Source organism: Gymnoscopelus microlampas (genome assembly GCF_963454915.1).
Source record: "Gymnoscopelus microlampas genome assembly, chromosome: 16".
NCBI classification, from domain to species: domain Eukaryota; kingdom Metazoa; phylum Chordata; class Actinopteri; order Myctophiformes; family Myctophidae; genus Gymnoscopelus; species Gymnoscopelus microlampas.
The window spans coordinates 11,743,198-11,769,449 of NC_139953.1; the positions used below are offsets into that span (position 1 = coordinate 11,743,198).

General features: G+C 42.7%; 2 protein-coding genes across 6 annotated transcripts in view; one reads left to right on the top strand and one right to left on the bottom strand.

Annotated features, from left to right (window-relative positions):
• Positions 1-26,252, bottom strand: part of col12a1b (collagen, type XII, alpha 1b) — a 151,299-nt gene that overhangs the window by 23,386 nt on the left and 101,661 nt on the right. For all 4 annotated transcript variants that reach the window (XM_084081778.1, XM_084081780.1, XM_084081777.1 and 1 more), the window contains 10 exons: positions 25,621-25,760; positions 16,457-16,580; positions 16,153-16,296; positions 15,605-15,769; positions 15,455-15,493; positions 14,881-15,019; positions 12,059-12,201; positions 10,893-11,002; positions 3,882-4,040; positions 2,297-2,374 (listed from right to left, as the gene is read on the bottom strand). In XM_084081778.1, the coding sequence (XP_083937904.1) occupies positions 2,297-2,374; positions 3,882-4,040; positions 10,893-11,002; positions 12,059-12,201; positions 14,881-15,019; positions 15,455-15,493; positions 15,605-15,769; positions 16,153-16,296; positions 16,457-16,580; positions 25,621-25,760 (1,241 nt within the window). The remainder of the gene's footprint in view (positions 1-2,296; positions 2,375-3,881; positions 4,041-10,892; positions 11,003-12,058; positions 12,202-14,880; positions 15,020-15,454; positions 15,494-15,604; positions 15,770-16,152; positions 16,297-16,456; positions 16,581-25,620; positions 25,761-26,252) is intronic.
• On the top strand, positions 17,468-21,392 carry LOC311062611 (uncharacterized protein). Of its 2 annotated transcripts, XM_084081781.1 has the most exons (4): positions 17,468-18,058; positions 19,478-19,672; positions 19,915-19,991; positions 20,301-21,392. In XM_084081781.1, the coding sequence occupies exons 1-4, from the start codon at positions 18,029-18,031 to the stop codon at positions 21,277-21,279; spliced, it is 1,281 nt and encodes a 426-aa protein (XP_083937907.1). In that variant the 5' UTR covers positions 17,468-18,028; the 3' UTR covers positions 21,280-21,392. The 2 variants fall into 2 exon arrangements, with proteins under 2 accessions (XP_083937907.1, XP_083937908.1); XM_084081782.1 differs by lacking the exons at positions 17,468-18,058; positions 19,478-19,672 and having other exon boundaries at positions 19,860-19,991.

A 26,252-nucleotide genomic window follows, 5' to 3' on the forward strand; every position in this document is an offset into this window, starting at 1 on the left:
TGATCGACAGCAGCGGGGGGTCACAGTAGCAAGGCAATCGTTTAAGAAAATAAATAAATAAAACTCCCATGAGGGAGTGCTCTCATTGCAGCAATGGGTCGCCCTCCTCCTACTCAACTGTGCACACTGATTGGCCCAAACTTCACCCACTAGTACAGGCGACGGGCCAGGAGCAGACTCATTACTTGAATCAAGCTCCTGGCCTCTTCTGTGGGGTCCTACTACAGACTAATAATACTGTGCACACGCCGCCAGTGCTCAGAACCCCTGCTGTTAGTTTCTCTCAAACCTGTCGTTATACCAATTCCCAATCCCCCCATGTATATAGTACCTGTCACTGGTGACCCCTACCCACTAATAACATTTGAGGATCAACAATATGTGATCCCATGTAGGATGTTGTCTGTCTGTCTTGAAGCATGGTCTTCTTCAGCAAAAAAAAAAAAAAAAAAGCTTGATTCCGTTTCTTTTTTCTTCTTCTTTTTCACTCGTCTGATTTGAAACAGACAACCCCCGATACACGTGGAGTCACCAGCCGCTTCCTTTCACCTGACAGTGAGGAGTTTCTCCAGGAGGACATGCAGAGGAACACGGCCATTCCTTCCCAGTTTCACTCCCTGCTGAACAGACACCCCGAACACACCTGCGCAAGTCACTAGTGCAGTGACCCGCGAACACAGCCAACTGACCCCCCTGCCGTTTTCAGCCAGCAGCTGGCTTGATGGTTTAATATGAGAGGACTCTACTGCCAACTTAGAGTGATGTGGGGAGAAGAGGTGGAAAAAAGAAAACATGAAACGAATCTGAAGGAAAGAACAAGTGGCTCGACATCTTTCAGCGCCACATATATTTTTTGCATTAAAGGCCTTTTTTCCTTCAGTCGTCATCGCATGACACATGGCAAAGCTGTTTATTTAGCCATGTCCAGCTGCAGTCCTTCCTTCTTTTTCCTTACAGCATTGTAGCGAAATGTGCTGAGTTTGCAACAATGTGAACATTGGGTGTGTGTGTGTGTGTGTGTGTGTGTGTGTGTGTGTGGAGGGGAGATCACAGTTGTAGAAAAACGCTGTTTGGACTGAAGCACATCTGTGAAGCTAATTATCACAGTGACAGTGGAGTCCAGACACAGGGTATGAAATACTGTCCGGGTTTTTCCACTGTGCGTTCACATGGAGGATGACGTAAGCGTGTCTTAAAGTAGTGATATGCATTGGTTCTCTTCCCCCGGTCAAAGGAGAGGTGAGCCAGCAGGCATTGGAAGCATATGTTGGATGGAGACTACCTCTCTTTTGTACACAGGTCACAGAATTCACCTGCTACTTTAAGTACTCTACGGAGCCAAAGAGCTTTTTACAACATGAGACGACCTCTGGACACATTGAACAGGTGTACATTCGCCATTGTGTGTTTAAACAAACACACAAAACTGTCGTACATGTACATCCTCATACAATAGCCTGAGATTTCTAGAGCAGTGGTTCCCAAACTTTTTAGCTCAAGACCAAAAAGAGAAATTTGATGTCACCCCGTGACCACGAACTAGTGAAAATACAACACACTGCGATGCATCGTGTTGTATTTTGGATCAAAATTGATATTTACTCACAACCCATAAAAATGGGTGTTTGGGAAACGCTGGTCTAGTAGAGCGTCCAAGTGCAACCGTAATACGGTTTTATAAGCCAATGAGAATGTATTCACTTAAAGCTGCAATCCCTAACTTTCATGTCCTACCCGGGATTCAAACCCAAGTCCCCAGTGTGAGCGCTGACATTTCTACTGTTGAGACATAATAGAAAGCTTATTTGGGCAAAGAATGTATTGTGTTTTGAGCTTCATGCAATACCAATAGCAGTCCTACCCGACCTCAGGATCTAAATGTCTCAATTATAGAAGAGCAGGTAGACCAACTACAACAATGTATTAATATACTCTACCATACACACAAAAGAGTTATGGATTGCAGCTTTAATCACTTGCAAAGAAAAGTTTCACAAATAGATAAAATAGCTTATCTACACAGCGCGTTGCATTGTGGGGAAGACTTTCACAGAAAATAGCAGATCATCAAGCTCACAATGTTGAGCTCACATTGATGATCTGCTATTTTCAGCAAAAATATTTAATGTAGAGTGAAAACAGAAAATACACTAGCATAAAGCCCAGAGGGACTCCGGTAAACCATATAGGGTTGAAGTGGTTTTAAAGAGGATGTTCCTATAGTGATGTGCCCAATTTAACGATAAGCCCCACCCCATTCCTGTGACTCCACCCATCGGTGGGGGTCTTGTCTTACCATAGAAGGAAGGTCGCAGCATCTGTCTCTGCTAGACCAGGCCAAGTTGCAGACGATATCAAACATCTGGAGCTGGAACTATGGAGGAGGGAGAGAGAGAAAGGATGAAATAAAAAAACAGGGAATGGTGTTGTGGTCTTTGATACGCCCCTCCACATCCCCAGAAAACAAACACAAAAACAGAGCAGAATGCGTTGCAGCCGTAGCAGATCAGATGGAGCTTAGAGTGGATCCTCTCGCCGCAGCCCGCATGTTGACGTCTTCATGGCTTACTGATGCAATGGTATGACAATGCAAATCTTTTGCAAATATTTAGACATTCTTGTAAGCAGAGAACAATATAAGCTCTTTTAGAGCTGGTCGTCAGAACAGTGCTAGATGACCCTGATTCCCATTACAGAATGCAGAATACTTTTGCAAAATGACGCTTTCCCATTGGAATGCAATCAAATGAAAACACTGATTATAATAACAGGGAGAGTCAGTAAGAAGACGAATGTATTTGAAGGGTTTAAATGTAATGAGTATATTCTAATCTGTACACTATAAGGTTCTAGATATCCACCATTTCAAGAAATGCCTGCCTGCCCGGTCAAAACTATCCTGGCGTTACTATTGAAGTTGTAAGTCATTTTAAGGCCTTTAGACTTGTAAGATATTTGATCCTTAGGGTAGAACAGTGTGTTTTTGAATTATTGACTTGTGAATGTAAACCATCAAACATTAACAAGCCTTTAATTGCAACAATTAACTCTCAACTAGCACATTTCCTGTTTGGAAGTGTTGAGCTTGAACCTGAGCTTGAACTATTATGGAAAATGTGAACCAACTCTGCAGAGCAGTCAGACATGGCTAAGAGTTGTCCAAAAGGTCCTTATCCTGCCTAGACGCTGCACTATACACTCATTGCAATTAGGAACAACGGCAACCCAAAAACTAAACGTTGCTCAGTCTAGACCAGTGATTCTGAAAGTGTGGCCCGGGGACGCCCAGGGGTCTTTGGGGGAGATATCAGGGGTCGCCAGCAAAATGAGGAACAGTTTAAACACTATTTCCTTCCTCGGCTATTCTAAAATAGCCAATCTACAACTCACAATGCTTCGCATCACGATACATTGAGAGCTTGTAGCTCTGCTATTTTCAAAACAAATCTTGACAAATCTTCTCTTAAGGGGGTCCCTGGCACACAATCTTTTCAGATCCATGGCCAAATACATTATCAATTTGCCGGTCCTTAACATGAAAATGTTTGAGAACTACAACTGGTCTGGGCCGATAAAGAGAGACAGGGTTGATGAATGGTGGGTATGTCATTAAGAGTTATCTTACAGTTCAACTCAGTTCAGTTCCTTCCTTTTTGCACCTAATTTCTCCATGTCCTCACCTCCCTCCTCCACATTTCACTATACATTCATAACTGTTAGAATTCATGGCCTTGTTGTGTTTTCCGTCTGTCTTTTACCGAGACAGATCCCGTGTCGGAGCCAACTTGGACATCCTCGACTTAATTCATAACACATTCATTCATAATTCTTCATCTTCTTAATTCGTCATGACGGACCTGGTTTCAGGGTTCACTACTTACAGTTGCAGACTGTCCTGTGGAGCCGATGGACTTGGACATCTTGCCAAGGACCTGATATCCGTCACTGGACGTGTTTCCTGCAGGCTTGATCTCTTTCTCTGCCACCTCCTGGCAGTCGATGTTCAGCTTGACACCGCTGGGGGAAACCATGACGTGCAGCTGTGGGTTGAGAGAGAGAGAGAGAGAGAGAGAGAAAGGAAACAGGCAGAGGGAAAAGTATAGAGGATAGAGGGAAAAGAGAGCAGAAGCCTTTATTATAACAGTCTTTCTTCCAAGACCAAGTCGCGTGTCTGCTTTATATCCTGATAGCCTGCAAATTATTAGGGTATGGCAAGTCTGGCAATGGACCCCAGCCTTGTACTGTGGATGCGCTGTTTCCTCCCGACTGAAGACTCAAAGCTAAGAATCCAGTCCCAACTACCTGGAACATACTGTCTATCTACTTCTCCTACAGAGACACAGCAATATTTGCTACCTTTCATGTCTATTATTTCTTTATGTGGCATTGTAGGGGATAGATTATTAAAGCATTCTCATCTCTCACACTGAAGCTTAATTTCAAACTCATCACAGTGACAACAATTTTAACAAAAAAAAAAGTGTCTCTCACTTCAGATTATAATCCTCTATCCTTGCATATCTTCTTGTCACCTTTTTGATAGATGCTAGTTATACTATGCAGATCTGTGTTGGTTTCTTGTTCATATGTTTTGCTCTTTAGATTTATTTTTCTTGATGCTCAGATGCAACAAAAGTTTAGATAGATGCTAGGTTTGATGTTTACCTGGTGTACTTGTTTCTTTGCAGCACTACATTGTTCTCTTTGCGCTCTACTTAAGTGACTATTTACAATATCGTCTGTTGACTAGGGTTCGCACTTGTACTGTAAGTCACTGTGGATAAAAGCGTCTGCTAAATGCCTAAATTGTATAATAATACAACGTTGAAGCGCTTTGGACTTATTCTTGTTTTATGCAGGTCTAAATCATGAGGTTTGACTTATAGTTCGTTGCGCACCAGTGTCGCTTGCCAAAAACAGCCGATCTTCAAGCTCACAACCCGTCGCAATTGTAAATCAGGCAAAACCCTCTGTCCTCAAATCTCCCTTGCCCCCCTTCCTTACATGACCTCACTTTGTGGTGCACCATGAAAACTGCTTCCTTGCACTCTCGTTCCCCTCAAAAGCCAAGCTTACACAAGCAGTGGCTAGTCTGGGGCGAGCTCAGCTGTAACTCTGTAATCACATTCTTAGTGAGCAGGAAAATGTTGCATTTACAAATCTATGCGACTGCCTCTGGGGGATTATTGGCAACCACAGCTCTGAGGTTGTGGTCAGCGTCTGCGGAAATGCAGAGGCATGTTTCAGCAGATCACTGAGGCAGCGGCGGGGGAAGGCTCATGTCTCAGGCATTCGGTAGTTTATGGAGAGTGTGAGACATTTTCTGATGGGGAAAAAGGTCAAGACACGCCACTGATTTCAAGTCGATCCAACCTGCAAAGTATTCACATAAGCCGCGTGTGTGAAGAGTTGGATTCCAGAAGGAGATGTCCGACTAAAAAGAAATGCAATCGCACCTTATTTGATGTCCCAGGTTAGATTATATTTTAGGTTTCCTACATCTGCAAAAATGACCAATATAAGACTAAACACCTACAGTAGGACAAATTATAAAGTGATTTCCTGCAGCAACTACAACAAAAACAGCGCTTTTACTTACAAGACAGTTAGGAAATAATAGTAGTTCAAAACTTCAAGCCCTTGGCTTCCACTTAACTTCACGGGCAGCTTTTACCATAAAGTGCAGGATTGCAGGTACAGTACCATGTAACTAATGGTTGGCACTCCCGCTAAATTGCTAGGTTGGACCTATTACAAAAGAGCAGCTGAGAGCGCTGACAGAGGGGTGTTGAGGACAGCTGAAAGACGGTCATCAACGCTGAGGTCATCCACGCCCACCCTGCTTTCTGCAGGTGGCTGTGTCTTCCCCGACCCCAGGTCACTGGGTCAAAGTGCACACCCTCCCTACACACTATCCTCCCCATGTTACACAATAACATCTCCAGTGTAAATGTTATCCATTTGTAACTCTGAGAGTATACAAATGTAACCAAATGGACCCGTAAGGGTCCATTTGGTTACATTTGTAAACTCTCAGAGTTAAATTAACTGTGTATGCAAGCAGAGATCTTATGCCATAGCCTTTCTTTGTCTTGAGCTTTCTACTTCCATCTCTGTCTTGAGCTTTCTCTCCTTTAGTCCCGATCACTTGTTCTCCCTCTCAAACAAGAGAAAAGGTCAACACACTATTTCTGACCATTGTCACGTCATATATTTAAATTTCTGCCCCTTGACGATCCATGGTTCATCATACTCTGAATCTCTACCGAACACGGGGGGTAGGATAGTGGCTAATGGTTACAGGTTCATTCCCCAATACAATCAATGTGCACCAATCAACAGTCATTAAGGTTAGGGTACACTTTATTATTCCCTTTGGGGAAACAAATCCAGTAGATTTTATCCATCCTAACCACTAGTGTGTCTGGCCTGAGATTGGGAGATCGGGGGTCAATCTGAGGCATACCAGACTATAACAATGGTACCCAATGCCTCCTTGTTTGGCACTCAGCATCAAGTTAGGTTTGGATTGGGTCCTAGGAACATGCTATGGAAACAGGAGATAGGCTCCTGACCTATAGGCCACATGGCGTGGGAACTGTAGGTTCCCACAAACCACTTACTGCAGGAGCAGGAACAGTGCAGCGCCCGGGGACCAACTCCAGTTGTAATGCCAGTACCTTGGCAGTCGACAGCCATGTCTCCTTGACTCTCACTGGAAGCCTATCTCTTGACACAAGTAAAAATTCTATTTTATGACAGGAAAGGCCTCCCACCCCAACCTATCATGAATCTCAGCAGAAAAGATGCTTACTGGCAAATGCACTAATCTGTTTCACTGTGGCTTGAAAGAGGTATCATCCAGCGATGATGTCTGATCACTAATACAGAGCAACCTCACAGAGTGGATCTTCACCGCCAGGTTTGAAACAGTTTCTTTCTTTTATCTCCCATGTGGGAGGCTCCGGGTCCTTCAATAATCCTGGACAGATCAGTCCATTTGACTTCAGCGTCCCTGGTAAAGACATTTTACGGAGTAACTGAGAAAAGATCTGTGCAAAGCTGAGTTTGCTGCTTTGCTAAGTGCAGTGAGGGGAAAAAGGATTATGTAAATCAGACTGAGTGGGGATGTGGTGGATCGCGGGCCATCGCCTCTCACCACAACAGCGTTTTCTCTAAACCTGGCAGCCGCGGCTAAGACAACAAAACTCTCAACATCAATCTCGATAGGGAGGGCTGTTTTCAGGTTCAACTAGACAGGTCTAAATCATGTTTGTTTGCGCCGTGCGCTGGCAGCAGACAGCAAGCTCAGTAAATCTAAATTAGATGTTAAACACCAGTTTCCAGTTCTATGATTGGCAGTGATTTAGAAAAGGAAAAGGCATTTTTAATCCTCCTCTTTTACGGAGGTTTAATATCCCTCTAAACCCAAGAAAATCTGCCGACAATCACGGGATAACTAACCAGTTATTCAACTTCAAGTCGGTTTTGAACCCACATGACCGTTAAATTGTCCTCGAGCAAGACAGGCCGACGGGGCAGTGCTGTGTGGCTGAACCTGAACTCTGAACTCCTTGTGGACAACAGCAGAAGAAAAGGATGAGCCTCATCCTCGTCCTCCTCAGGGCCTTGTCTGCCGATCTATCAATCTTCCAGTCGACACATTTATGTACCAAGTATGTTTGTAAACTTAGATACATGCATACTTGTGTGCAGTGTACACCATGTCACGCTGAGCCTTGTAAGGCAGCTGTCGGAAAAAAAAGCTCAGCCTATTCACATACTGTATGCAGGGAGGTAAAACCGCAAAATGCCATCAGCCGCCCCTGCAGCAACGTCAAGTACTCTCCTGCGGTCGGCTACCAGAGGCAAGGACGAGGGCTCTGGGCCAGAGAGTCAAGCTGCTATGAGCCAACAGCAGACGAGAAAGGGAAAAACGGGGGGGGACGGGGGGGGGGACGGAGGAGGGAAGGACGGATGGGATGGATAGGAGACTGAAAAGAGAAAATCCTCCCCCATTCTGGCATTCTTCAGACCATCTGATGTAATTGTTTAATAGCTCTAGCAGTGACCCAATATTTTCCAGACCAGTGAGCCAGCAGTGACTGCAGCGCATTTTTAATGCCCCCCCCCCCCCCCTCAAAAAAAGAGCTTATAGATTCTTGTGAAAGTTTACTATCCGGTTGTATGGCTGTCTGCACTGCCATCCTCACCCCCCCCCCCCCCCCCCCCCCAGCAGTGCTTACTGTAAAATTGACCGTGTCCACAGCTTACTGTGTGACGGCACCCGGCGCCGTACTGTTGCTGAATGATAGGCCAGATTTATAATTAGTTGCGCGCCATTACCAGGTGCTGAAAGTAGCCGCAGCGTGACGCGGTGCAGCTTGTAAATCGGCTATTTTCGCCACACGACACCGGTGCGCAAGGAAGAATAAATCAAGGCCATACCCCTCCTTTCTCTTTGGAAGCATCTCTCTGTAGCATTGCTGCAGCTGTGCTGTGTAATGCTTAAAGTCATTCATTTTGCTAATTGAAACAAAACTCCTCTAATCAATGTCATCCTTCAGCTAATGCAAACACAGGTAATCGAAGCCTTATCGAATAGACTCTATACTGCGAGGGGAGTCCACATTCCCATTTTTTTTGGCATTCAGCTGAGCCATCAGTGTCTTGCCTAGAGGCACAAGGCTGGAATTAAGGTTGAACACTGCACATTATGGAATGGCTTAGTCCAGGGGTCTTCAACGTTTTCAGGCTAAGGACCCCCTAGCTGAGAGAGAGATGAAGCAGGGACCCCCCCATCGATATTGTATAAAATTGTGTTTCAGATTTACCTTTTTTTGTTTACTTGGTCTGCTCTTTTTACCCCCACACATTATGCCTCTTTGCCGATCTAGAAGCTCACAACGCCTCGCAGCGCGAGCCGTTGTGAGCTTGTACAGCGGTACAAATGGTTGTACGGCTGTCTGCACTGCTGTGTACAGTCTGACTCCCCGAGTTACAGACATGTAAGGGTCCAATTGGAACCCCCTCAATGAACCCAGAGGGTCCCTGGACCTCACTATAGTGATAAAATACCTCACCTAAATAAAATAACTACTTTGTGCCTTTCACCAGAACTTCAAGGAATCTATTGCTTACGGTTCAGCCCATAGAACACACTGCACTGACAGCGTATTGTGTTTATCAGATGAAAAACACATTCCGTATCTGTTCAGGCTCATCTTTCAGGAGGAAAATAATGGAAAATAACCCATTTTCACCCATGCATTTTTGCTTTTAATCATACAGTGAGGTTTTTTTTTTCCGACTTCAAGGAACTCACTCAGAACATAAACAATAAACTCGATAACCTGTTTTTTCCATGAAACCGATGTCATTCTCGGTGAAGCTCATCCTCTCGAGGGACAACCACCAAATGGGATCAGTTCAGCTCGGGTCATACTGTCTTTTTGATAAGCCCGCGGCCACACAAGACTAGCAGGAGACTGCTAGCCGTCTCCATCACTTGATTAGCTAATCAATGACACACACACACACACACACACACACACACACACACACACACACACACACACACACACACACACACGCAGCCCTGTGTATCACAACTGGTGTAGAGCAGTGGTTCTCAAAGTGGGGTCCGGGGAACCCCAGGGGTCCTTGAGGGGGTTCCAGGGGGTCCCCAGCTAAATGTGTTAATACAGCGTCACAATCATTTTAACCCCTTTATCCATATTGTATACGTTGGCTATTCGAAAATAGCAAATACACAAGCTCCAGGGGGGTCCCCACATCATTTTTTCTTTTATTGTGGGGGGGGTCCCCAGATGACAGTGAAGTGACAATTTAAGGACTTTTAAGACTTTTTAATACCTAAAATAAATAAATGAAATGAAAAAATACCATTACTGCATCACAAGTAATCAACAAACTAAATGTAATGGCTCAACCCCTACAATTCCAAGTGCTTGTCAGGTTGTGGGGGTCCCCAGTTCAAATATGATTATTTTGGGTGGTCCCCAGTTCAAATATGATTATTTTGGGTGGTTCCCAGTTCAGATATGATTATTTTGGGTGGTCCCCTGTTCAAATATGATTATCTTGGGGGGTCCCCGTTCAAATATGATTATTTTTGGGGGTCGCTGCCTGAAAAGGTTGAGAACCACCGGTGCAGAGGGCCATCTGTTTGCCCGAGCAGAGACGCGCTAAGTCCAAGCACACACGTGTCTGCAGCTGTATCTATAATATACAACACATTTGGAATGCCAGCTATTCAGAGGATCGGTGCGAGCCTCACGATGGCCAACAAGAACAAAGGAGAGAAAGACGGTTTGATTGATGCACCACACCCCTGGTTTCCCCTTGAAATGTTACATAATTCAACCATCAAAGTGATCCAGTTTTCCATAGGCTCATAAGGTTTCACGTCGAAGTCATTCTCTAGTCGAGAAGATGCAACTGTTTGTGATCAAAGACACTTAGGATTCTGTTGTAGAACCGTGCTCTGCATAGGGAATAATGTGGAGAGTTCTTTGATGGCGCTGCTCGAGTAGGTTCTGTATAACTTTGGATGTTAACTACTATTGTCAAGAGCCTTGAGTTTATTTGAACCTGCACTGCTGCACTATTGTTCCACCCTCAGAGGAATTACTATGAATGACTCAAAATAGGGATGCCAGGTTTGAAGTGGTTAAGAGCTATGCAACTTTACATCCTACTTGTTTCTACTGTACATCCAGGTTGTGTGGCTCTCTGAAATTAAAAACAGAATAACTAAACATCCCTCTAGTTAACTGAAAAATCCCCAGAGATCGTAGGGTACTTAATGGTGTGTTCTATCGCTTTAAGAGCGTGGTCCAGCGTATCCATAGCCACTCAGCAATGTTTACCTTGTGGAAGCTTCCATGGAAGATTCTCTTCACTTGATCGCTGTCGAATGTTACTCTCTGGACCTCTCCCCTCTCATCCTTGTTATAAAATGATACAGTTTTGCCGGAGGCTGCAAGAGAGAGGCAGAGAAACAGAGAGAGAGAGGGAGAGAGGGAGAGAGAGAGAGAGAAGGCACACAGATTGCTCTCCTTATTTTGTTTGAAGTATCTGTGATGAGTCCTTAAACTAAAAACAGGGGCCAAACAAAACCCTCTCCCGGGAGTGGATTTCTGCAAAGCCAAGCAGATAGATGTAGCTTGGTGAAAAGCTGTCCTGCAGACAACAAAAGCTAGGCGGGGGGGCTGAAGTTAGCCGATGACATGGGATGCTTGCTGTGCAGCAGTCGGAGCGGTTATCAATTGGAGCCCGAGGGGACTGCTGGGGCCCATTACATTTACCCCTTTTCACGAGAGAGATACTGTGGCCCCAATGAGACACAGCTGCTTTACTTGTCCTCTCTGCATATTTCTGCATTGCTTGGTCTTTAATGCCGGTGTACTCTGCATATAAACATTCTCTCTGCCATACAGATGTAACCATGGTCGAAATCCCTCACTTTTGGATGCATGTGTGCTGAATTAATGCTAAATTATTTGCTACGGGGGCAATTGCTTGGGAGAAACTGGGGCACTTTGCAGCATTTGGACATCACAAAAAGGGTTGTTACAACAAACAGACAAAATGTAGTGTTACAATTTATCAATTTGGGATTCTGCAATATGATTTTTAAGAGATAATTGTCTGTGAAAACGCCAGATGAATAGAGCACCGAAGTCTGACGTAATTTACACATCCTACCTGGGTCGCTCTCCCCCCCCCCCCCCCCCGTTCTGAATTCCCATAGACGTGTTTAATATCGCGTCAAATCAAAGAACTGTGTTCCAAAAATAAACAAATGACCCCGGCGGTTTTACTTCTGTACTCTATGCATGAAGAGCGACTGGTACAATGGCCACTGTACAGTGCAGTATTAAAACGGATAGATACAGACAAATAATTAAGGGGAACATCTGGATTGGCTACGGCTGTACTCCCAGTACTGACTTCAATAATGACACATTCCTGCTCTTTGTTAAGAAACAGCAATCCCAATCAGCAGATAAACAGAGAAGAGAGGAATAGTTACAGTCAATGGTGAGTCCGGTCTCGGGCTTGTGATCTTTGCTGGACACCTGCCATATGTCAAAGGCCTCGGCAGGCGAGTCTGGCAGCAGACGGAACATCAAGATGATCGTGTAGGAGTGGGGAAGGCCTTCTGGGTGGATGTCCCTGGACAAACACATGATGTATGGAGAATACTGAAACACTGAACCCTGAACAACCAGGACTTAAACACTTTCAACACTGTTCATCGGGAGCAGCTAGGGATTAAGTGTCTTGCTCAAGGACATCTCGGCACGCAGCCAGGAGGAGCTGGGGATCGAAACGGGAACATTTCGATTCCAAGACGGACGCTCTGCCTCCTGGGTAGAGCCCGGGTAAGCTGTTGTACCAGCACTGAACACCCTCATCCCAAAAAGGGCATACTGTAGATCACACATGGGCAACTGGCGGCCCGGGGGCCACATGCGGCCCCCACCTTCACTTCATGCGGTCCACAGGTTAATATGGGAATACTGATATATTATTGATTTCAGCTGTTACAATTCCAAACATGCAAACATGACCCGCTTTAATTACTTAAGTCTATATTAGTAGCTTAAAAATTCTATTGTCTTTTTAATGTCCAATGTATTTGTATTTAACTTAATAAAGTTAAAGGTAAGTATTTTGTTAAAAGGTTAAAGCACTATATTCTGATAGTAATCATTGCTATAGAGTGTTTGTTCAGTAACAGGAGTCTCCCCGTCTCTCCAGCTCTTTAATAAACAGAAAATACATTTTCCGGTAGGTGTCAAAATCTCAGCCAATCAGGAGAAAGTACCCATTTTTAAGCTTCATTTTTATAGTGTTCCAGTTCCAATTTTGCCTGCTCATTTCTTAATGTCATCACTTCCAATTTCACTTGTTTAATCTATATCCTGATTGAGTTCTCTATCCTGATTGGATAAAATTGGAAATGAAACTGAAACGAAAATGCATTTTCTGTTTTATAAAGAGCTGGAGAGACAAGGAGACTCCTTTTACTGAACAAACACTCTATAGCAATGAGTACTATCAGAATATAGAGCTATTTAACACTTATTTTAACCAAAGAGAATCACTTACCCTACCTTTAACATAAGTATAACTAAATGCATTTGAAATTAAATAAAAATGTAACTTTTCTGGATTCCATTAAAAAAATATCAGGATTCCAATTCCAAAATAGCAAAAAGGACTATTTTTTCTACTTTTCTGTGACAAAGAATGGCGGACAAAAAAAGTTCAAATACGGAGATACTGTAAGAGGTGTCTGCCCGACAATACGCAATGTGGCCCTCTGGAGTGAGTGTAGAAATATAGTGGCCCTCCCCATCATCAAATTTGCCCATCCCTGCTGTAGATCCATTTTGCGGGGGAAAACAAAACAGGGAACCTATTTGATTGCAGACACGTGTGTGTGTGTGTGTGCGTGCGCGTGTGCGTGCGTGTAGACGTCCATATCTCTTGCGTGGGCGCATGCAATTACGTCACCATGTTACTGACACTAACACTTCAAAGTGTGTGTGTGTGAGGCATGCGGCGTGGATGGCTTTGAACTGGGCTGAGAGAAGACAATGTTGTGCCAGAGGTTGAGAATGAACTGGAAAGCTCTTTTAAAAAGGTCCACTACATTCTCTGATGACTCACTGGGACAGGCGATCCTAACAAAGTTTACAGGACATCATAAATCCATTGACCCAGTTTTCTTTAGAGGGAAGAAGCTCTCGGCTGTTTCTCTGGACATAGCTGGGCAAGATGCATCATGTTACTGACATACAGTAGAGTCTTCAAGCTGCTAAGACCAGCATTCTCGCCAGTACTGTTCACTGTACAACCCTGAGTGTTAATTTGATTTCTTCAACAGATTTTTCATAAGTTCATTACACTTTTAACCCTCAGAGTTTTGTTAACACTTTAATTAACACATGTTGCAGTGTTTACAGTGCTCACTCGTGGTCTCAAGCGAAGGTGTTGAAATTAAGTGATTAAGTGATACATTATACAGACATGAGCATCCTAGGAGTCACACGTCTTACCCCCAAGGTCTGGAAAGTACATTTCACCACATGGAGGCATGACTGTCCTTAATGAGTACCAGTTCTACATGACTGCATATCTGAGAAGACAGATGTGTGTTAGGCTTACCCTTTGATTTGAAACTATTGACTATGGCATCATTTTAATAATCCCCTTATTAGCTGCAGTTGCGGTGAAAGAACATGTATAAGAACTTGATTATACATTTGGGTTAATGTCATGCATGGCCTAGAGGACATTAAAATGGATGTGATTAGCAACAGATACAGTAAACACCAGATTGAACCGGGCTACAGTCATGCCATGTGCAAACGATCAGCTCACATGCACTTGGTAGCAACAGCCTACAGGTTAGAAGAGCTGGTTAATGACCTAAAGGTCAACGGTTCAAATCCCCCAACCAGCAGGGAACATGATTGTTTGGGATAGTGAACGAGTCATTCGTTTTTTTGCTCCCTTAAAAAGGATTTGTGAAGTATATATCGGCTCACGTTACAGGTTGTGAGCTTGCAGATTAGCTATTGTTGCAATTCATTGTAAACGTATATATTCAAAGACAAAGTATATAGGGCTTAAGTGGTTAACTTCCCAAAAACTCTTCAGTGAGGTCAAGTCCCGCTCAAGATCTCTACTGTACAGTATGTCAACACTCCTCTGTCCGTTTACCTCCTCTATTGTATCTCTCTCCAAACACACACACGCACACAAACACACACAGCTTTGGAGATACATTCATGTATACACAGTACAAGTACAGTATATATTCATCATGTAATCATAACTCACAATGTGGGCTGGGTGAGGAAAGCGTTCTTGTGCAGCCTGTAGGCTGTGTAGCTGTTGAATGAACCTGGTTCCATTGAAACTCCCTTGATGTATCCGTAGGTTTTCTCTGTCAGGTTGAAGGCCTCCAGCATCCTGAAACCTGGAACGTAACCCAAAAATCAGAAACGGAGCCTGGACAAAGTTGCACTATGAAGAGTTATGTTCCAAATGAGATTTGCGACCACGTCAATAAAGTCACATCTACTATTATCACTATTGATTATAGATATGTATAACTTAAAGGAGAAGGAAGCTTACACTCAACACCTTTGAGTACCTAAAGCACGCTAGGACCCACGTACAATCTTTGTTATCTTGTCTTACTATTGCTGCTATTCTTTGTTTGATTAATCCTTTTTTTTCTTTATTGTTTATGTTTGTTATTAATGCTGCTACAATGTCTGAGGGACCAGAGCGAAATAATTGTACTCGTCCACAAGATGTATATTATACGAATATGGTGGTAGACAGTATATTTTTGCTTCTGCATTGCAGAGACATACTTCAACAGAGTCCCTAAAGCATGGGTACTTACCAGGTGATGTGAACCCATTCACGAAAATCAAGGGACAGGCTGGGGAACAGAAACATAAAGCAAAGTTTTATTCATCTTTCTCAATATTGAGCAACATTGAATACCATGAATATTCTTCTGTAATGAACAAAATCACATGCACAGACGTACATGATGTGGCCGTTTCGCAAATGAACGTGATCAGGTTGTCTCTGATGGTGGCGAACGCATCAAAGTCGTCCACAACAAAGATGTGCCTCTCGCTCGGCTTGCTGCCAATGTTCTGCAGTTCAACAAAGTCCACGTCGGCAACGCCAACCACAAACACACTGTAACCTGGTGATGAAGATATACATTCAGAACACTTAATGTTTGTGCTAAAGTACATAGAGATGATGGAACAAATGCTGAGAGTGTAAAAAAAGGAACTCTAAGGATCTGAGAGCTATGATTGAATATAAAGTGGAAGTTGTTTCCGATATATTGCTGTGACTGTATCTATACAACATTCCTTAAGACAAGCTGGACATAAGCTGATGTCACCGATCTAACTAGGCTTCAGCCTCACTAAAGTGATTAGCCAACATCACTATGACTGCTGTGCATAGTTTTGGTGTATTGTGTTGCATTTGTGTACAGTCATGTCGTTATGCTGAACACCGGATGTAAACATGTCCATATGTCTGAGCAGCTGTGGAACAAACACTGTGGCCCCTTACCGGCGTGTTGCAGTTTAGCTGCATTTTTGTTCACTTCATCCTGAGAGCGTCCATCTGTGATCGCCACAACAATTTTGGGAACACTCCTCCTCTTTCCGTTCTGAATAGAGAAGGCCTTGTCGTAGGTGTGCTTCAGGGCAGCGCCTGGTCAAAAAATATGAAGAAAAAGGTGACTTTGAATAGATGTTGATTTGGGTTGTTGGGTCATAATGATATGGTTGCAGCTGAACAGACCAAGACATGACAATAGACAGCAGATTACGTCATTTAGTACTTATGTTGGAATGTGCGAGTGTATACTAACCTGTTTTGGTGTTTCCTCCACGGTAGCGAATCAGTTCAAGAGCGGACAGGACTATGCCCTTGTCTGTATAGGCGTTCAGCCTGAATTCTGTCTTGGCCTCATCGCTGTACTGCACAAATGATACCTGTTTAGAAAGACAAGAGGGTGACTTTAGCAAATAGTCCCAAAAAACAGCAGTTACAATGAACCCTTATCACGGTAACAGCGACTCTCTCTCACACACACACACACACACACACACACACACACACACACACACACACACACACACACACACACACACACATTATGACATGGGACAACAGTATAAGCCCTGCTTTTCTGTCATTCACCAGGATACTGGAGTCTTTTTCCTTTTATTTGTCTCTTTGAGTCACTATAGGGATGGAGTGCATGCGTGCAGCCCTTGGAAACAATGAATGTATATCGTCAGCTCAAATGTTGCTACACCACAAGCGATTCCTGCCATTAATCAACCCACACATGTAGTCGATTTTAGAAGTCCCACTTATTAATTGCTGCATGGTTTCTGAACTACTGCCTAGCCATTTGCTCTGCTCCCAAGAGATAATGTTTACCAAAAGAAATCAAGTTTTGCTTTTTTTTCAGATGCTGAATATAGCAAGACTTTGTGTGGCACTTGGCTGACAAATATTAGAATTTAGTTTTAACTATTCAATGCCGGTTTAAACTTTGTTTAAAATATAGCAAATATAGCCAATCTACAAGCTCTCAATGCATCGCAACGCATTGTGAGCTTGTACATTGTTTTTCTCAAATGTATCGCAATTTATGACAATTTTTTACAAATATTTGCCGTTTGTCTATAATGACATACCCAAAATAGGAACGCCATGTTGTTCGGATAGCGCTTCAGGATAAATGCAGATGAAAGGTTATTTCACTAACCCTTCACCCATTCAAACATTTATTTATGTATGTTACCCCATTCATCTGCTTGAGAATTTACGTTTCAAAGTGCTTTCTGACAGTAATAGCCTATATGCACACGCCCCTTCCGCGTTCAGCTTGGGCCGGCTGTCAACTTCCGGTCGCGGTCAGCTCCAATGATAGTGGGTGTACAGTCTTCATATTATAGCTAACAAAACGGTATAAACTACATTATTTGATTTGATTATCTTATATTATGGTCTTTTATACGTTTTATTATTTGTATGTCGACGTTTATGTTTTGCCATAGGTTCGTAACGTCTTAAAGTCTCCTTTCAAAAACGGGAGGACGTATACTGCACCATACCACTGTGTAGTGTAATCTACAGACTTCAAGTTTTCAGTTTCCAGAACTTTCCACCGATTCCAAAGACAAATAACTAGAGAAGAGGTGGGTAGCTAATATCCGAAGAGACAAGTTAACCACGGAGAAAACAAGAGTCGAGTCTTCAGCAAACGGTACATTTTAAACTCTGAAGAGGACTGCAACAATGGAGGAATCGTCGCGGTTCACCCGTTGTTTACTAGAACTGCCGAGATTTACTGTAAATGATGTGCGAAGACTAGCTCGGATGTGTACTGAAACACCGCAGAGTAAACTTGAGAAAGGTTTCAAGTTTTATGTGTCTTCTTATCTCTGCAACTATGAAGGTATGTATATCGCTAACGTTAGCAGCTACAGTACACACTACACAGTTGTGCTTGCTAACGCTATATTATTATGCTGCCATGACTGCTTGCTAAGTTCCAGTTTTATATAATCACGTAAATAGTAATGTCCCCTATCAGTATAAATGTTTGTATGTTTGTGTTTAAGTGTCATGTAAAAACAGGGTCACAAATGAGGTCTCTGTAAGAGCTCACTGCTACCGTTCTATGAAGAAAGCGGAGAAGCCCCACCAGCTCCGAGTAGGACTAACAATAACAAAAGTGTCACGTTGACACGTTCAAAGTTCTGTTCAAAGTTCTGTTAAAAGTAGTCTCTGAAGCCAGACAACTATCCCACTATCTTTGAATGCTGTATGACTGAAGCATTTGAACATGGTGTGAGTCAACAGTGGCTGTTTTTGAGACTATGTTCAAAGCATGTTATTTTTATTTTATTTTTACCGTTAAACAGTGGTGGAAGTAAATAAGTACATTTACTCAAGTACTGTTCTTTTTCATTTTATACATAGGCTATTTGAAAATAGCCGATCTACAAGCTCACAATGGGTTGCATCGCGATGCATTGTGAGCTTGTAGGTCTGCTATTTTCAAACATTTTAGTACTTTTACTTGTGGTACTTTATAGTATATTTTGATCCCAATACTTTTGTACTTTTACTCAAGTAACATTTTGAACACAGGCCTTTTACTTGTAACAGAGTATTTTTTTTATATTGTGGTATTGCTACTTTTACTTTAGGAAAATATCTGAGTACTTCTTCCACTGCTGTTAAACCAAAGTTCAGTTCGAAGCATGCATGTTCTTTTTTTGTTCTACCATGTTTCAGCTTGGCCAACCATTGAGGCAAAGAGTTTATGTTGAGGTAGTATTGTTGATCAGATTAGTGAATAAAACATAATGCGGTCAGTGATATTCATGATCACTGCATGAATATCAGCTTTTAGAAAAGAAAAAAAACTAAATTGCAGCTGAAACAGTGGTAATGCAGTTAGATGGTAGTTGAGTGTGATGGTTTCTGGTCTGTTCACAACACTGTAAACAAAGGAATGTAGGTAGTATCTTGGTTGTAAAATAAACAAGATGTGTAAAGTTTCCCCAAAAAAATGATGGTATGAAATGGAGAAACAGTGCCCTTTCATTCACTCAGCTATCTTTTAAACTGCTTATGTTGTGCCACCTCAAAACTGTCCTGTCATCTTTAACTTTTCCAGATGTATTGCTTTGCAACAGATCTACTTGAGATAGTCATTATAAGTTGATTCATATTGTGTGTGTGTGTGTGTGTGTGTGTGTGTGTGTGTGTGTGTGTGTGTGTGTGTGTGTGTGTGTGTGTGTGTGTGTGTGTGTGTGTGTGTGTGTGTGTGTGTGTGTGTGTGTGTGTGTTTGTTTGTTTGTTTCAGATGACCTTACGGGATTCAGATCCAGTTGTGCTGGTTAATAGCTTCTGTTCGTGTGTGGCTGGCACTGGGTTGTGCAACCACTTGGTAGCCTTGCTATACCAGACAGCCCATTTCTCAGAGTGTGGCATGTCTGTTGTCCCTCCTGTCCTTTCATGCACCGAGACTGAACAAAAATGGCATAAGCCTCGAACAATGGTTTGTATTATTTAAAGATCTGTGTTTTGATTTTTTTTTTATTGAAATTTTTATTAGGCAAAAGAATGTAAAACAACACAGTTACATTTATAATGCTTTTGTCTAAAAGGTCCGGCCAAAAAAGTCCTTGCGGGCTTGTTTCCGTTGGGGTCCTTGAATTAATTTCATAGACATATATAGTAGCAACCTGTCATAATGTTTAATTGCTATAACCTGTTTATTAATAGCCTCTTAATACATAGGGAGTGAAGCCAGGACCAGTTGATGCCATGGTGGTCGTGAAGCCCAAACCAGGTGCTACTTCAGCAAGTGGAATCAGGTAAGCGTTGCAACAGGATGGCCTTAAACTTTCTAAATTTGAATGAAAGTAAAACAGAGGTCATGGTGTTCAGACCCAGCACAGCCGGTGACACCTCCTCTTTGGATCTGGGATCCTGAGAGGTTTATTGTGTATTGTTTTGCTCTTAGCATATTGTTTTGTTACCTAGTCCTAGTGTACAGCACCTTGGTTCAAGGCTGTTGTTTTAAATGTGCTTTATAAATAAAGTGGATTGGATTGGTGTAAACGGGCACACTGCACTACACTGTGTGACAAAAATGGCTATTGATCACTTATTTGTTATTCCAGGTCTACTCTATACAGAGCCTACAGTGGTGTGCTTCCAGACGCGTCATCCCTTGACCCTACTCCTGCCTATGCTGGCTTCAAACCAGGCTCCACTCCACTAATCTGCACTATGGACATATCATCAGATAAACCACTTGTAGACTCCATCTTTGGTAAAGTACAGGCTGGTAGCATCCTTTCATATCAGCAGCCACCTCCTACATCAGAGGATTGTGTCATCAACCATGAGGATGCCCCCCCATTCCCCAAAATACCTTTAGAGGGATACCAGCTAGATCAAACTGACTGTACATTTGTGCCAACTAAACAAGAACAGTTGCACCTGAGATCTCTGTCTGTGACCTTGTCTCAGTCACACAAGATTGAAGAGGTAACAAGATGCCAAAGTGCAGCGCCTGAGTGGCATTCGCTCAGGAAAGAGAGGGTGACGGCTTCAACATTTAGAGAGGTAAGCCATGTTAGAGGGCAGAGTTCAGCAGAAAACCTGGCTGAGAGGATCATCCGAGGAACACGTCAAACCACACTCATGAAGAGAGGCTTGGATCTGGAGACGGGTGCATTAAAGGACTATGCAACCCAGAAAAACATTAACTTAAGGAGATGTGGACTCGTGGTCCATCCTGATGCACCGTGGCTCGGGGCCTCACCTGATGGGCTGGTCTATGACCCATTTGAGAGACCATCATTTGGGTTAGTTGAAATTAAATGCCCAAATGCACAAAGCTATATTGAATGCAAGTACCTCAGAGTTGACCATGGCACACACAAATTGAAAGAGAGCCATGCATATTATTGGCAAGTGCAGGGGCAATTGCTGATTACGGGTATGGAATGGTGTGATTTTGTTGTCTGTGCCCTTGATGACATGTTTTTACAGCGTATTCACAGAGACACGACTGTGTTGGACAAACTAAAACACAGATGTGACTTGTTTTTCTTTTATACTTATCTGGCGAAATACCTCTCTATGCACCAGTAACTGAAGAGACACAAACATGTGATGCACTCAAGGTTTTCTAAGAAGTTCTTGGCATAAACCAGGACATTTGACACAAGTGAAATAAAGATGCTCCCAGTAAATGGAGACTAAGACTAACTCTGATGGATTCACTTCTTTCTGGGCTAAATCCAATTTCAGTATTACGACCACTGACCAGTTGCTTCTTTCAAGCGTTTATTAGCATAAAAATGGCTGAATAAATTGCACATCCACAATGAAGATATCCCATACCAGTTTCAATGACTGAAAATGCACATGTGGGGATGACATTAAAACCAGGTTTAATTTATTAAGGTTCTGGCAACAGATAGGCTACAGACAGTATATACTGTATGCTTCAATTTACAAAATGTGTACAGCAAATCTTTTCCGTAGCTTTTAAACTACATGGTGTCACAGAATCAGCAGGAATCACAGCTTTGTAAATGCATTTTCTAATAATTACTATTCAAGGCTACCAATGCATGCTTTCTTTTTAAATATGCTTTAAACTTTGAAATTGCACTGTAATTCAAGTGTGGGGTCCCCAAATCATTTCCCACATAAAATGGGGTCCTGTGGACCCTACTGTGGAAATTGAAAAATATATAGTGCTATGTTTATAACATGACAAAGAATATAACCAATTTTAAGAAGCTTTAGTCTATGCAATACATGTGTTTATCATTGCATTTCATAGTTACAAAAACAAACGGTACATTCAAGTTCATATGATATAGTGAGTCACAAACATGTCAACATGAGGAATGATACTAAAATGGTGTTTATCAGCTATCTTTAAACAATGTTTTTAAATGTACACACGGCACAAATAGTGAACAAACAACATTGGCTTGTCATCACTTGTTTTAAGTTTATGAACTTCTTGCCAAACAGTTCCATGCAGGCCTGGAATTTCATCTTGGCCACTTGGTCTTTGGCCTTGTAAATGTTTTGAGGGCACGAAGGCCAAATGCAAAGACAGCAAGGCCATCAAATAAAATACTGATAATAAGTCCACTGAAATTATACATTTAAGAAATAATTTATATTAAATATGAAGTAACTATCAGTGAAATAAATACATTTTTGTAAAACTCCTAAAAAGGAGTTCAACAGGTTCATACTCCAGAGTCATGGACTGGTTTGAAGATTATGAGAACTGAGGAAGAGTTAAGAATTCAGAATCTTGACAGTGACATAGATTTAACTGTAATTCTGTACTCTGTCTGATGACCTTATGTCCTGTAACCGATGTCCCCAGGCCCAAACAGCATGTGTATGATAGTGCATGTGAGTTTATGTTCTGTTTGTCTCATACACTGTGTCTCAGTCACATAACTATTTTTGATCATACTTTTTGGCAATCTACACTCTTGCACGGTACTAGTTGAGTTGCATATTATGTCCTTCTCTGACCACAAACGGTTCATGTCCTGAACGGTTCATGTCTGTGAAGACTACAGGAAAGAGAGAGACAGGAGAAAACTGTTAAATCAGCTGGGGGCAGGCAGTGTGGATGGGGCATCAAGGCCACTGTGGCCTCAGGGCAGATAATGTTTTGAAGGGCAGAAGGTAAAACTGTGGGGCAATGGCAGCCATGGCCTCCCTTAAATTCCTGCCCTGGTTCCATGGTTATATTGTGGTTTTGAGATCACATCTCTTTTACCCAGCTTTTCACTAAGGGCCCATTTTGATAATTAACTAAGAGGCAGGCTACTGTGTAAAGTTGATTGATGCTACCTGTGAGTGAAAGAGGGATTACTGTATTAAATATTTTGTGCTCCTTAACCCTTCGAATGAGGCGCTCTACATGGATTCTCAGTCTTGCAATAGACTGTGTCTGCCTAACATCTACTGCAGACAGTTGTGCTCTCTTGGACAGGAAGGCAGGTATGTGCACCTTACAGGGAACATAGTCCTCCACAAGGAAACCCTTGTCTACCATGATGGCCATTGTTGGTTTGAGGAGAGGCACGATACCACTCTGCTTCAGGATCTCTTTATCGCTGATGGAGCCTGCATAAAGAGCTGACACGAAGGTTATTGCACCATGGGGGGCAATTCCTATTAACCCTTTAAATGTGCAATGTGATTTGTAGTTAGAGAACACCTCACTCTGAAGGAGAAGAGAGTTTGGTGTTTGGCAACGCAGTTCAGTGCAGTCCAACACCACCTGTGTATCAGAGTAGTTGTGGAAAACATCTGGCAGGTGAGCCTTTACGGCTTCCGCAGACATCCAAATGCCTACAGCTCCAAGTACAGTGTAAAGAAAGTTAACCCATGTTTTGATGATGCGGCTCACTGTTGACTGGTGGATTTTGAATCTATGGGCCAGATCTTTCTGCATCAGACCCAACGACAGATAGTTCATGAACAGAAAAAACTCATCAATGGGTTGTTGAGACTGTAAATGAGTAGTCTTAGCTGCAGGCTGAGCTTTTGTACAGGTGAGCATCCTGTGTGTTGCTGGCTCTATCTGCCTCCAAAAGGCCATCAGGTGAGCGTGAGTTGCAAACCTGTGGGAGAAAATGTAAATGTATTAGGTGTCAATAGGCTGTACTACATTGCAGATAATCAGGTTCATAGTTATAATGAACGCATATTAATATTATGAGTAATACATTATAAGTAAATAACAATATATATTATAATTTATATATATATTCATTATTATATAATGTAATGATATATTAAAAATATATTAAAAGTAAATATTATGTGCCAGGGACCCCCAAATGCTAAGATTTGAGTTAAAGATGCTCACGTTTCAAAATATATATATTCAAAGATATGCACACATTCGTATTCAAGATTTTTTTTAAATAGCAGATCTACAAGCTCATAGCGCGGCACCGAGCTTGTAGATCTGCTGTTTTTGAATAGCCAAAGCTAAAGCTAAGTTATAATGATTGTGATGCTATGTTAACTAATTTCGCTGGGGACCCCCTGATACCCCCCCAAGGACCACTGGTTGAGAACCACTGGTGTAGAGAGATAACAAATAATACATAAATTAATAGAATAAAAACAATAGACAAGACTGCACAGGGTCTGACTGAGCTAACATGGTTAAGTACAGTATACCAGTGGTTCTCAAACGTTTTCATGTCAAGTACTTATAAATGAATGTGTATTTGGCCGTGGACCCCCATTTGAAAATAGCCGATGCATATAGGGTCCTGGGGGTCCCCGGACCCCACTTTGAGAACCCCTGCATTAGCCCACGGACAACCATAACTCTGAGAGTGTACAAATGGAACCAAATGCACCCGTAAGGGTTCATTTGGTTCCATTTTGTACACACTCTCAGAGTTACAGCCACTTCCATTCGGTTCCTTTATCCATCATAACATCATTTATCTGGGGACCCCCTCAAGGACCGTTGAGAACCACCGCATATACATCATGCAGTATATGAAAGAGGGTACATAAAATGACCAAATAATCAAGGCCAATGTTTACAGAATAAATAATTTTACATAAATCTAACACTGTTGGCATTTTAGCTTACCTTGTGAAAAACCTTATGTCATCGTCTGAAGCAGCAAAGCGTTCCAAGCCAAACTTGTTGCTGATGGACATGTCCAACATCTGTTTCTCTAGCTCTGCTATACGTTCCAGGGCGAGATCAAGTGCAGAAGGCTCAGGGCTGGAACAGTAGTCGTGGTCTTGATAATCTATTTCCATAGGGGGGTCCTCCTTTTGGCTTATTATCTCAGTATTCGGCCGCTCTTTCCTTTGCCAAACCCCGGGCCGAGGGGTAGGTAGGTTAAAGTCATTCCACTTAAAAAGCATCGGTACAGATCCCTTTTTAAGACGCCTACGTGAAGATGCATTTGCAGGCTCGATCAGGTCTGTGCTCTCAAAGTGTCTACTGCATACTCTTGTTTTCTCCGTGATTGTAAAGTTGTCTCTTTTGATATTAGTTACCCACCGCTTCTCCTGTTGTTTGTCTTTTGGAAATCGGTGGAAACTGAGAACAGAGTTGAACTTTGCTGAGGCTGTACACTGTGGGACACAGCAGTGGTATGTTGCAGAACTGTCCTCCCGTTTTTGAAAGGACATTTTAAGACGTTTAGAAGTCATTGCGTCATGTAAACGTCGACACACACATAATAAAAAGTATAAAAGAACATGACATAAAATAATCAAATAAAACAATGTAGTTGATACCGTTTTGTTTGCTACAATATGAAGACTGTACATCCACTATCATTGCTGCTGACCGCGACCGGAAATGGAACAGCGGCCCGCGCCTAACGCGGAAGGGGCGTGTCTGAGTTGTATGCATAGAGCCTATTCCGGTGACAGTGACGGCCATAATTTCAAGGCACCAACCTGCATTCCGGAGGGCCCGATGACGTCGAAGGCTCCAACCACGGTGGAGACAAACTGCAGAACTTTGGTGAAGCTCTCCTCGCCGATGCTCCAGGAGCCGTCGATGAGGAACACGAGATCTGCCTTGGCACCTTTGCACACTGGGGCGAGAAAAACAAACTCTTTAAAAGGGGGGGACACATTAAACCCCACCGCCGACTGCCCAGACTGGCTGGGTCTGCTGGCATTAGAGGCACCAGCGGGGAAAATGGCATCATCGTCCTCCTCATTACATAATTAGGGTTTGCGAGTTCGACATAAAAACGTCCACGGAAACCTTGCAGGCAGCAAAACAAAATGATTGAGAAGAGTGATGTAATGAAGCTATATGCAATTATCGGTTTAATTGATCAAAAGTTCCTCGAGAATGCAGACAAAACAAAGGAACATTTGGTCACCAGAAGGGCGCTGACTTTTAATGGCTTTCTCTCTCACTGGCTGCATTGAATCAGAGGAGGGAGAGGGGGTGTCAGAGCCTGAATAATCTTTGCCTGATGTGAGGGAGTGTCCTTTGCGATTTCTTCCAATCGCTTCCTTTCCAGGGCTTCATAAACCAACTTTTACTGAATACCTTTATCACACAACAAACAGAT

Coding starts and splice junctions, on each gene's coding strand:
- LOC311062611 (XM_084081781.1), top strand. CDS start 18,029: ATGTGTCTTCTTATCTCTGCAACTATGAAG. Junction 18,059..19,477: donor TTATCTCTGCAACTATGAAG/GTATGTATATCG, acceptor TGTTTGTTTCAG/ATGACCTTACGGGATTCAGA. Junction 19,673..19,914: donor GGCATAAGCCTCGAACAATG/GTTTGTATTATT, acceptor CTTAATACATAG/GGAGTGAAGCCAGGACCAGT.